Source organism: Poecilia reticulata, chromosome 18 (assembly GCF_904066995.2).
Source record: "Poecilia reticulata chromosome 18, P_reticulata-male-v2, whole genome shotgun sequence".
NCBI lineage: Eukaryota > Metazoa > Chordata > Actinopteri > Cyprinodontiformes > Poeciliidae > Poecilia > Poecilia reticulata.
In genome coordinates this window covers 18110293-18122747 of record NC_088847.1, presented here as the reverse complement: position 1 = coordinate 18122747, position 12455 = coordinate 18110293, and the positions used below count along the sequence as shown (strand labels likewise).

Genomic DNA, 12455 nt, shown 5'->3' with positions numbered 1-12455 from the left:
TGGGAGCTATTAAGCAAAGTCAAACCGCGTATAATGACTCAAACCTTGGACGATAAACACAAAAGTCACGCAGCGATGAACTGATCCCGTCCCGTCATCCACGATCACGCCGCGGTGTCATGACCTCCTTCAAGCTGAGAACAATTGGGGACAATTGAGTTTGCCGAGGGTGGCACAATGAGTGTGTGTGTGTGTGTGTGTGTGTTTGGGTCAGACTATGTCAAAAGCATAAAACCATGTTAGACAGGACACTTGGATTGTGTTCACGGATCGTGCACACATTTGGCACGCATCGCTGAGACTTAAAACATGCTTTCGGGACAACGACCGATTAGAGACGGCTGAACCGACGCCTCAGGCCACTTGTGCAACATTCACGCTAATTGTTTTTGTTTTTTTTAAAAAAAAAGAAAGATGTTTTAGTTAATAAATCTTTCCTCTCGATTAATCCTCATGCCTTTAATAAGGTAAAGGTGCCAAAGACAATTCAGTTGGCTTCTTTTTTTGTTTGTTATTCTTTTATTTCAGTTGCATTTTTTTGTTTGATATTAAAAAGGGGAAAATGTTCCTCATTTATAGATCCAAGTGGAATTATTGAAAAAGATTTTTCCCTGAACATTTGATACAGTTTAAGATTCAGCCTATAATATGATGATGCCTCTTAGAAAAATGTGTGATTGAAACTAGTATTACACCTACATTTACATTAAATCATTGCCTTGCAAAAGTATCCATACCACTTGGACTTCTCCACACTAATCACAATTGTACCTAATGCCATGTAGCTTTTTTTTTTTTTAATAAACAATGTTTAAGAACTGCTTTTCTGTTTTCACTCAGCTATTCTTTATTGGTATTGACATTTGTCTGATAATCTGAAACATGAAATTGTGTAGGGGGTTGGGGGGGGAAATCTGTTAGTTGCAAATATGTTGCACAAAATTGTAAATAAAGATTGCATACTGTAAAACAAAACAAAAAAAAGCAACAGACAGAAATATATTCAGAATGTAATTTATTCAAATATGAATACCTATATATTTGCTATGATCACAATTTGCAGCGCAATAAATTGGCAACTTTTTATAAGACTTTATAAACAGAAACGTTACTGGTAACACGTTCACAAAACAAATGTTCCAGTGTTTGAGGTCTGACTTAGAACAAAACAAGGTTTGAACACGAAATACATAAAGAACAAAGTGAAAACAAATTCAAAAGGTCCAAACTCCAATCTCCTGCAAGATGCCAAGTAACAGCTGCCTCATGGAAATATTCACGTCTACAATTGAGAGCGATGTAGTGCAAGGCAGTGACTTGTAATGTTAAGCTTGGCAGCCATCATTAAAGGTCAGACACAGGTTCAGATTCATCCGCCAGAATGTAAACGTAATAATACAAAAAAATAAGGTTTAACGGTCAAAGCAAAATTATGAACAAACAATGCTTATTGCTTCAAAACATTTTAAACCAAATAAGGAAAAGAAAACAACTTTTAGGAAAAAAAAAATCAAATCAAACATACATTTTCCCTTGCATTGCCTCCCCAAACACCTAAAAATCATGATCAAAATTTTTTCCAAACATCCAAGAACCCCAACATGAGCTACAAAAACCGATGAGCAAAAATATGAAATCACGCTCATGCAAATTCAAACCAGAAAAAATTCAACACATACCTACAGTGAGGACTTATTTTAAAAATGAATCTCTCTTTTAAAATTAAGTCTTCACTTTAAAACAGACTGTGTGCTAGCATAAAATTCAGTGCATATTATTGAACCGCTACCATCAAAAACTTGGTGAAACATGCATTTAATAAATGCTTGCTGACTATTGCAACATTTTCCCAGATCTTTGGTCGTTGTGGAGTGTACAGTGATGGCAAAAAAACATAAAAGAAAAAAAAAAAGGTGGCCTACACAGGCACTTAAAACTACTTGGATAATATAGTATTCTCTCCACACCACACGCGATAGGCTTTGTTTACATACAGGTTTTTCAGAAAAACTTGCTCACACAAAGCTAGTATAACTATGACAATACATATTTCTCTAATTAAATCAGTAAGGTCTCCAGCAGTTTCAAACAGATATAACAAAACAATCATAAATAAATTATACAGTGTTAGCAGAGCAAACACCACTGTCTAAACTGCAAAAAACATGCATTTGCAACATTTTGATGCTAGCTGTTAGCTAGGACATAAATTCAGGAGCAGTGTCTTGTTAAAGCAAAAAAGTTTACCGTCATAACGAGATACAAAACTCGTTTTCACAGAATGAGCTTTTATATCTCATAATAATGAGTAAGCTTTCTCATTTCAACAACTTACAAAAATACATAGCTGACAGATTACCACTTCTTATAAAAGCATAAAAGTTTTCCTCTCACTCTCCATCTTTTCACTGGTTTCTCTAAATGAAACTCAAACACCCTGCGCTGTTGGAAATGTACTGTTATGACTAGAACATATTTTGGTTTTATTGAGATAGAAAATCTTGTTAAAACATAAAACACATTTTAACAAGCTAAAACAAGAAAGTTTCTCATTACAGTGGGATAGTGTCCCTGTTTTTAAACAAATGGCTAAGTGTTAGCATAAAATAGTTAGGTAAGTTTAGCACAGAACAATTTATAAACTGTCAGGCTGCAACAGTAAGCTAAATATTCAGAAGGACCAGTTATTAGCTCTTTGTTACTATGCAAATGTTAGCCAAATGTTAGCACAGAACTGTTAGCCAAGTGTTAGAAAGAAGAGCAGCTGTTCACAGGGAAGTTAGCTTTGTTTTACAATGCAAATGTTAGCCAAGTGTTAGCACAGAACTGTTTGCTAAGTTAGCAAGAAGAACAGTTAGCTTAGTGCGAGAATAGAACAGCAAGTTGGAAGCACGACACAGTTAGCAAACTGTTAGCACAGAACAGTTAGCTAAATGTTAAGACTGAACTGAAATCTTAGCACAAAAATTCTTGTTTTCTGTAAGCCTTAAAAGTCCAATCGTTTTCTGACAATCATAAAATCCTATTTTCAAAGGCAAACGCACGAATTCTGATATTACAATCTCTATTGCAATTTTTTAAAGGTGACTTTAGGTAGTAGAAAACAGTTCTTAATAGGGATAGGATTGTTGATTATCGAGCCACATAGCACCTAAAAAAATTAAAAAAGAAAGCATAACAACAACAACAAAATTAACAACAAATCCCTGCCTACAAAGAATCAAATGAGTTTCACTGGAATAATTTAGACTGAGCGGAGTGGGTTTGGATTATATAAAACTGAGTCATATTGAACTGAGATTACTTTTGTTCTAAATTGGAACTGAACTGGCAAGTCCTTAACTTTTACTAGAAACATTCATCTTATGAATGTCTAGTAACAAAGTGTTGGAAATTGATATCATTTGTATTTTAGACATCATGCTATGGTTTGCTCTGCTAATTTGGATTATTTTTTTTCCTCTATATGCCTGTTTCTAGAAACAAATGTATAGTTCCTGCTTTGTCTATGTATGCTTCCACAACAATACTAATCTGTGAGCTTCCCTATCAGAGATATAAATATGCACTTATAAATTAAAAACATTCAGAAAAAATAAGCAACAGGGCTCAAATATCATGTCTCAAAATCCACAAGAAAACTATTTGTACCAATCCTCTGTATTGTAAGTGCTATGGTCAATACAGCAAATTGATTTAAAATAACAGATTACCAATGTGGTCAGTATACTGTATTTATCCTTTAAATGTGAAAATGACTGTATTTCTTCTATCTATTCAGCAGCAAACTGACTTGCCACACTGACTTAACCTACACAGGTGGAAGAAATAAAGTTTCCATTACTATCAGCACCATCAAGGGAAAAATCTAAGTATTAGTGTGATGCTTGCTTTAGATTTTAGAGAAAAAATAGCAGTCAGGTGCTGTCTTGTGATCGCAACTGATCATCAGCAAGTCTGACCGCCTCTATAAAAGCGTGGGTTTCTTGCTGCAGAACACAGGTTTGTGTTAAAGTGGCAGTATTATGTATTTTCCAGGTACATAGTGCCATTTTATAGCACAATAAAGTAAATATGCTACCATTTGTTGTTATGAAAAATGCTTCAAATACCTAAAATTACTTACAATAAATTTTACTTTGCAATTGAACACCTTGAAATTGGGCCCATGTCTCTTTAAGAAGACCCTGCTCTTTCTGACACTCTTTACAATGTGTTTAGCAGCACTGCACTGCTAAGGAGTTCATATGATGAGTTCAGCAGACTCATACTTCCACTAGCTGTTTGTTAACTGCTGCTGCCGCTAGTCTGGAGGAGCTGAATAGAGAAATTGCGTAGAAAAGACGTCACTCAGTGAAGACTACACGTGTTACATAGCTGAATGTTGCCATGGGAGATTCAATGATTTCTCCAACATGCATGAAAGAATCAAAGTAACCCTCCAGGTATGTTTTTGATGAGGGAATATGATTGTAACATTAAGTAAAGCTAAAAAAAAAAGAGATGATTTTGCATAATACTGCCCCTTTAACACAATGACAAGGACCAAAGTCATCTGCAATAATGAGGAAAGAAGCATCTGCTTCAGTCAGCCAACCTCAGAAGGATTATAGAGACACTTCCAGATAATTTAAAGCTCCTCATTCTACAGAGATAAAGATTTTTCAGAGTGGAAATTCTTTTAAGTCAGTTGACAGTTCTATGAGTGGACATCCCAGAAAACTCCAACCATCACTTTGTATGTGAAGTGTTAAGAGTTCATGCCATGAATGGTAAAAATGGTGCAAACCACAAGACATGATCGAGATTAAAGCAGAGATAGTCGACCATAACAAACAGCCCCACATTGATAAAAATCTGAGTTAATCAGGACAAACACCCCACTACCATATGACAAACAGAGCACAGATTTGGGCTTGGTTGGTAGCCACAGTAACCCTGAACTCCTCTGTATGCCAAAGTTTTATCTGTCCAACAGCTAAAGGTCGGACAGATAGAAACATTAGCCAATTAGGTAATTAGAATCAATGTGTTGCTATGGTTATTGGCCTCAACCTAATTGATATGGCGTTGTGGATGAGCCATAAATAAGGGCTACAATCCTCAGTGGACTGATGCTGAGTGACTGATAAAGTCAGGTTATTGCTGCTAATGGTGGTTCTACAAGCTAATAAATTATGCAGCGAGTGTACTTAGTTTTTCCCATGACTGTATCAGAGATAGATTTTTCTTATCTCTCATGACTGTACCTTGAACTCTTCATGACTCAAGGTATCTCAATAAGCATAATCTGACAATTACAGCAAACATCAACTACTAATCAGTGAATATTAAACTCATATTTAACAGCAGCATCAACTACGAAAGTCACTATAGAGGAGTGATTATATTAGCTTGTTTTTGCGTTAGTGCTCTCAGCAGTCATATGACATCTCTAGATCGAAAGGTATCAGTGGCATTATGCTCCTAAAAAATACACATGTTGTAGTTAAAACCATAGTAAAACAATAAAAAAAACACATTCACGAATCATTAGAAGGAAGGAGCATACTTCAGACCCTTTTCTAAAAATTTGGTAAATAAAAAGTACCAAAAACAAAAACAAGGCACAAACTTTATACAAAAAAAATCAAACACTTCTAACAGATTTGTAGTTATTCTGCCTGTAGCTAATTACTAGTGAAGGCTCTTTATAACGTAACCTGAGAGATGTCCCACTGCTTCCATCCCCGTCGTGTAAATAACCATTAAAGGTGGTTTCCAGATGCTAAGAAATAGCAGTCACAGTGATCAAAACATTTCCCCATCCTTCCAAAACAGTGTTTGTGACCCTGTTCCTGGAGAGAAACTGAATAAAACCAAGCAAAAACCAAAACAACACAAAAGTAAAGTGTCCGCTGCCTGGCTCTCGTAGCGCAGCAGAGGGTGGTGAAGGTGTGCGGGCAGATTTGTTTTAGGAGTACGTGGAGTGTTTGACGGTAGGAACTTGTACCGAAAAGTGCAGGCAGGAAGGGGAACGTCGAGCCGCAGAGCTACACATGGCTGCGGTAGTGGTGGCCGGCGTGGAGAGGCTGCCTGCTGCGCAGCGGGAGGAGCCACAGAAGTTTCCAGCGAGTGCCACAAACCTCAGCGAGCGCCCACTGCCACGATCTTTTTGTCCCATATCTAAGCAGAAAAATACATCACCTTAAAGCATTTGGAAGTTTTGTTTGACGTACTACAGCCGGTGGCTGCTTTTTGAGAAACTTAGCTCCCCGCCCAGGGCGGCACGGCATCGGGGACGGCATGAATATTTGTTAAAAACAAAAAGCACAAATAGCGACGTGCGAGCCGTGACCCGAAATCTAATTTCTATTACTCTGGATGTTCAAAAGGCATGAGCTCCCTGCCTGTGTTGATCACAATTTACGACAGTCGTAGACCACAGCTGGTTTAGACCAAAAGGCTGATCTGAACCCAAGGTTGTTTTTTTTTTATAAACTCACAATATAAACAGCAGAGAGAAAACTAAACGAGAATAACACATCTTTACTTATATATGCAATACATTGTACTATCTACTTAAAGCTGAGTTTGGAAGTCTCCCATTCTGTGCTACATTCACATTACATAGTCAGCTACTCTGCTGTAAAACAAGACAAGCATATTTGTGCTATTTTTGACAAAAAAATATTGTAAATACATGTAAATATATAAACACAGTCTGGATTTCCCTCTGAATTCTTGCTAAGCCTGGTGGTAGGGGCACAATGACAGACATTCAGCAGCTTATACAGTTTCTGAGTTTAAAACCCCCCCAAAAAACATTTAAAATATTACTAAGTAATTATGTGTTATTCAAAGACATTATTAACAATACCTAAACACAAACTACAAAAGTCACAAAACACCTGAAATATATAAACAAACAATGCTTAGCCTGGTGGCGGTACAAGTAAAGCCTGGTGGCCCGCCAGGCTTAAAATGCACAGAGGGGAAAACCTGGCAGTGTTCTTTAGCTGGTTTTTAATCATATTTAATGTTTATGTATTTACATTTAATATCTGTGCAGCGTGAGGATGGGAACCTGAAGTCAAACTCCTTGTTTACGCACATAAATTTGGCTGATTCTGATAAACGGCTGAAGAACTCAAAATCCTAAACATTCACATTGGCAAAACTTCAACTTATTTGTTTCAATATCTTCTCTTGAACAGATAACATCTAATAAAAACCAACATTAATCTACTTAACACTAATCTACTTAACACATCCCGACAGCTTTTTCCTTTTTTGACTATAAAGCCAACTTAAACTTCAATATAGATTCTACATATTGCAGGTGCTTTGAAGCACGTTTTTTGATTCATAAAATCATTTACTCTATGAATCTAGATGTGCTAGGAACTCCTGGACCCTGATATGTTCCTACATATTGAGGTTTAAAACAACCAGAGGACACAATAATATAGAACCTGATGATTTGAATGATATACATATTGTTGGCAGGAGCCTCTTTTAATTTGCATGAATTTCAAGCTGCAACCATCTGTTGGATAGAAAAACAAACTCACGTTTCACTGGAGAACTGAGACATTTTCTCAATAGTGGTCATATCCTGCAAAAAAAATAAAAGAAATCATATATGATTATTTATTTCAATGTATCACTAAAAAGTAGTAGCCTTGTGTTTTTAAATGTGGGTGGCTGGTTGCTCGCATCTTTCAGTAGGATCAAAAATTAAAGCGTCTGAAACAACTGGAGCAGTGAAGAACACAGCTGGACAAGGACACAAGGAAGTTAATATTCAATCAAAACCTCAAAGGAACACAAGGTCATGTTGGGGTCACCAAGTCAATATGTACGCACCTTCATTGGATGCCATCAATATTGCAGGCTGCTGTATGTAGAGTAATATAATAAAAGGAAAAGGCAACGTCAGAGCAGCAGCAGTTCACTGTCCTTAAAGTACTCACAGAGAGGACGCCAGCCATCTGCGCGTAAAACAAGCTCGACATGCCACCGAACATGACCACGCCCGTGAGCGCTGAAACTCGCAGCAGAGCCAGTTCATGACGTGTCGTAAACTTTTCCTGAAAGGGGAAAAAAAACCAACAAAAAAACAGTAAATACAATAAACAACTCCAGCTTTTCTGTTTTTCTTTCTTGAAGCTGTGTACAAGTTAAAGCTCCTTCCAGATATTGGCAAGAACGCAAACGCATCAATTCACCTGGTCTAGTCTCGTCAGGGGCTGGAAATAATAGTACTGGCAAAAGTCCAGCACCAGTGTGAATAAGCTGAGGACCTGAGTGTAAAAACACAGCTGCAGGAAGAGCCAGTGGTTGTCTTCTCCCACACAGTTATTGATCCTGCAAGACAGGAAACGGGAGTAAGGGTTTGAACTTTTCTGAACGTCGGGATGGATGTATTTCTGGACGACATCATCAGAGGGGAGACAGTGAGGCTGGTCGGCACCCTGCCACCTCAAGAAGAAGAAGAGAAGAAGAAAAAATCAGTTTCAAGTTTCAAGCATCAGCTCTCCTTTCATGTGTGTGAAGTTTGTGCTTTTGATTTTCGCCAATACACAAGAGAAAAATTTGAAAGTAACGTACAAAAAGAATCCACAAAAATACAAAACCGGGGCGGATTTAATACACATGCAGAACAGAGACAGGAAATGAACGGATCCAATTTGAAAGGAAGCGGAACCTTCAAACTGGGTGCGAGAGGGATCACTTATTGGGTTGCACGCGTACAGGTAGTCGCAACGGTCAAATTGTGATCAAACTATGATTTTAGTTTTCATATATTCCGAACAGTCTATTGTTTTTTTTTAATGCACAAGTACACATTTCTGACAAATGATCAGTTGCACACATCTTGTATTGCACCATTTCTGGTAACTGCACAGTTATTCTTCATTTTGTTTGTCGTTTGTTGTTTTTTTTAATACATTTTTAATACTTTCTGGCTTTGTGTGAAGGGATTCTACTGGTACACCTGAATTTCCCAACTGAGAGCCAATAAAAAATATTTATTTTCCTATTGTATTTTATTTTATTTTATTTTATTGTATTTTATTTTATTTTATTTTATTGTATTTTATTTTATTTTATTTTATTAGTCACCACACTAAATACACAACACAGTGTGACCTGGAAACACGGTGGAGATAGAATCATACTGTGGGCATGCTCTTTGTCAGCAGGAACAGGGAAGCTAAAAAACAGTTAGTGGGAAGACGGATGGAGCTGTGGCTCGGCAACAAACACGCGATCAGCATCCATTGATAATACGACCAATCGAATGTTCAATCATTTCACTGAGCTTCCAATCCAGAACCACAAAGCATTTTGGGAAATGTAGGCAGAGGAAAGGCCATCCATCTGCTAACTCATTCACTCTTTGGTTACCTAGCAACGACCTGTTGAGGAACTTGTGTGGCAGCAATTTCAGGTTTCGCCACCGCGGTTCGTAACTGCTTAAAAACAATAAACAGTAGCAAAGAGTGAAGGGAGAAAATGCGTGCAACAGCTGGAGAGGAAAGGTTGGCAAAATTACAGACATTTAAAACAAAAAGTACTGAAAAATGATCAACTGATAGGAAACACTTATACTGTGATAAGTTTTTCAGCCATATCACCCAGCTCTAAGTTAAATATAAGATAATACTTAAAGAAATATGTTTGAGGATGGAAAAGTCTTCAGACTAGGGTGGAGGTTCGGGGCTTAGATCAAATTCTATTCTTTAGTTAGAATGGTCCAATGAAGGTGGAGAATCCGTAGAAAGCTGATGGTTAATAAGACAGAAACAATCCTATGCGGACTTGAGTTATTTTGCAAAGAAGATTGAGCAACAATCTCAGTTTGCTGGTAGAGATGTACAACAGAGGACCTGCAGCCGTAAGTGAAAACGTGGTTCCACACAGTGCTGACTCAGAAGATGATAAAAAACAACAACACAGTTTTCAAGATTTTTACTTGTAAAATAATAAAACACATGCGAGAAATTTCAAGGTGGTGTGAATAGTTTTGCGAAGACTGTTTCAGTCAGCAAGGCAGGTCTCTGAAACCCTTTACTGCCATTTCAACACGCCAGACAAAGTCAGGCAAGGAAAGGAACTGTATGCGCTCACCAGGGGCAGTGGTGGTCCATCCTGCGCACACAGTGGCCACAGCGGCTGCAGTGGTGCGACCTTTTAGGTCTCATCAAGTTGCACTTATTGCACAACTCCCACTGTTCTCTTTCTGTGAGACAAATGCATCTGAAGTTTAGAGCTGCAAATGCTTCATGGTAGACTGAAAGAGTCACAGAAAGAATGGCTTTCCGTACCAGAGTGAGGTATATGTGGATCCACGGGAAGACGGCCGGGATCTGCAGTGGAGGCTCGGAACAGGGCCATCACACAGAGCGCCGACGCCAGGTAATAACCTGTGGATACGTGCAGACGTGAGGCTTAATGAGCCAGAGCCGTTCACTGGACCGTTACCGAAATTCCCAGGGGAAACAGCAGCACTCACAAACAACTAAGGCCCAGGGGATGTGCCCTTCTTCGTAGTGTGGGAGCAGCACCAGTTTGGGAACGAAGAACGTGTTGTAGAGCCAGATCCCAAACACCACGCTGATGCAGAGCCAGCCCATCGGATCCACTACGAAGTGAAGGCGAAGCTTCATTGCTGCTGTTGCTCCCCCTCGCTGGGTCCTCACTGCCTCTGGAAACTAATCCAAACAAAGTTTCCCTGAGATTACATTTAACACCGCATTAGATTAGACCGAGGTGACTTTCTCTAGTTCCTAAAGGTGCTTCGTTTCCTCTTAGAAAGGCCTTTTTGGTAGAAGTTTTAGGCTTACAAATACTTGAAAAGTGTTTAAAAGCATTTCGCCGACCCGCCCAGCCCATCCTGTGGGCTTTCTGGGTCATTGTCACCTTTATTCAAAGAGGGGAGTTGGATCTGCATTGTTTGTTCCAGGAAATGCTTGAGCCTCCTCCCGTTTTGTGCTTCACTTCATTTCACTTGTAGCTAAAACTATTTGTCCGTGTTGCCCATAAAGAGTTAATCATTCACTATTAATTGTCCTAAGATATAAGCATGTGCATGGTTGTTTGTCCTGTATGAAACCCTGTGATGAATTGGTGACCCATCCAGTGTGTACCCTGCCTCTCAACCAATGACCACTGGAAATGTGTTGATATTTAAAATAGTCAAATATTCAAAATAACACTTCCAACAATACCATTTCCATTCCATCCATTTTCTTTACACCCTTGTCCCTTATTGGGGTCGGGAGGGCTGTTGGTGTCTATCTCCAGCTAATGTTCCAGGCGAGAGGCGGGGTCACCCTGGACAGGTCGCCAGTCTGTCGCAGGGCAACACAGAGACACACATGCACACACAACCATGCACACACACACTCACACCTAGGGGCTGGAATTTGGAGAGGCCAATCAACCTGACAGCCATGTTTTTGGACTGTGGGAGGAAACCGGAGTACCCGGAGAAAACCCACGCATGGGAGAACATGCAGAGAGACCGGGGCCGGGAATCGAACCCAGAACCTTCTTGCTGCAAGGCAACAGCTCTACCAACTGCGCCACTGCGCAGTCCTTCCAACAATACAAAAACACTATTTGTTTTTATGGCGTTTTCAACATCATGACTGGAAATAATTGGAAGATATGTTGCCTAAAATTTCTGTTACACTTTAGGCAATAGAAGGAGTCAAAAATAAAAACATACGCTATGATAAAAATATATATATATCATAACCTCGCTTTTTCACCTGTTACGTTTGACATCAATCTTTTAATAGCAGCTACTATTACACTATTATTACACTACTATTGAGCGTCAGAATCAACAATCTTATGTCCAGTCTGCTGAATAATTTTCTATTATTAAATGAATTCCAAATAAATGGCAGATGTCAAATAAAACAGAGATTTGGGGACACATTTACAAATGACTCTCATCTCATCTTTTCAGGTCAGAGAATGAAACCACAGCAGAAGCCCATAATGTGTTTCGGTAAAGTTAAATCTAAAAATGCTGGATTTTTAACCGAGAAGTAGTTGTTACTGTATGCTTTGCCTCCTCCATCTCCATTCATACTGATAACACCTGACACCGTGATGGGCTTGGCTCCATTCAACCCCAACAATGTTATAGCCAACAGCTGGGCCCAGCGGTATTACACTCAGTTATGATGGCGTAAGAATCAACTATTAAACCCGTGAAGTGTCAGAGATGATATTATTATATACAGGAAAACACGACTTACGTTATTCTTTGATTTAACGCCGCCCTGCGGAGTACATGTAGTTACCCAGCGGCTACTTCCTCATCCGACTCTGTGTGGGCTGGACAGATCCTGGTTGCCGGTGTCTGCTTCCGGTTGAGTCACGGTTAGGAAATTAAAGGCATGGATGCTGTTTTAAAACTCACCCATGTGAATTTGAAGGGAAATATGTTGTTT

The 12455-nt window shown here is 38.8% G+C and overlaps 1 protein-coding gene across 1 annotated transcript; it reads right to left on the bottom strand.

Moving 5' to 3' along the window:
- Nucleotides 1–998: 998 nt before the first annotated feature.
- zdhhc21 (zDHHC palmitoyltransferase 21) lies at nucleotides 999–12373 on the bottom strand. Its single transcript, XM_008435872.3, has 8 exons — nucleotides 12261–12373; nucleotides 10502–10700; nucleotides 10314–10412; nucleotides 10117–10228; nucleotides 8211–8349; nucleotides 7956–8072; nucleotides 7554–7597; nucleotides 999–6165 (listed from the first exon to the last, which is right to left on the bottom strand). Exons 2-8 carry the CDS (start codon nucleotides 10653–10655, stop codon nucleotides 6033–6035), a joined length of 798 nt encoding a protein of 265 aa, XP_008434094.2. The 5' UTR covers nucleotides 10656–10700; nucleotides 12261–12373; the 3' UTR covers nucleotides 999–6032.
- Between the last annotated feature and the right edge of the window lie 82 nt (nucleotides 12374–12455).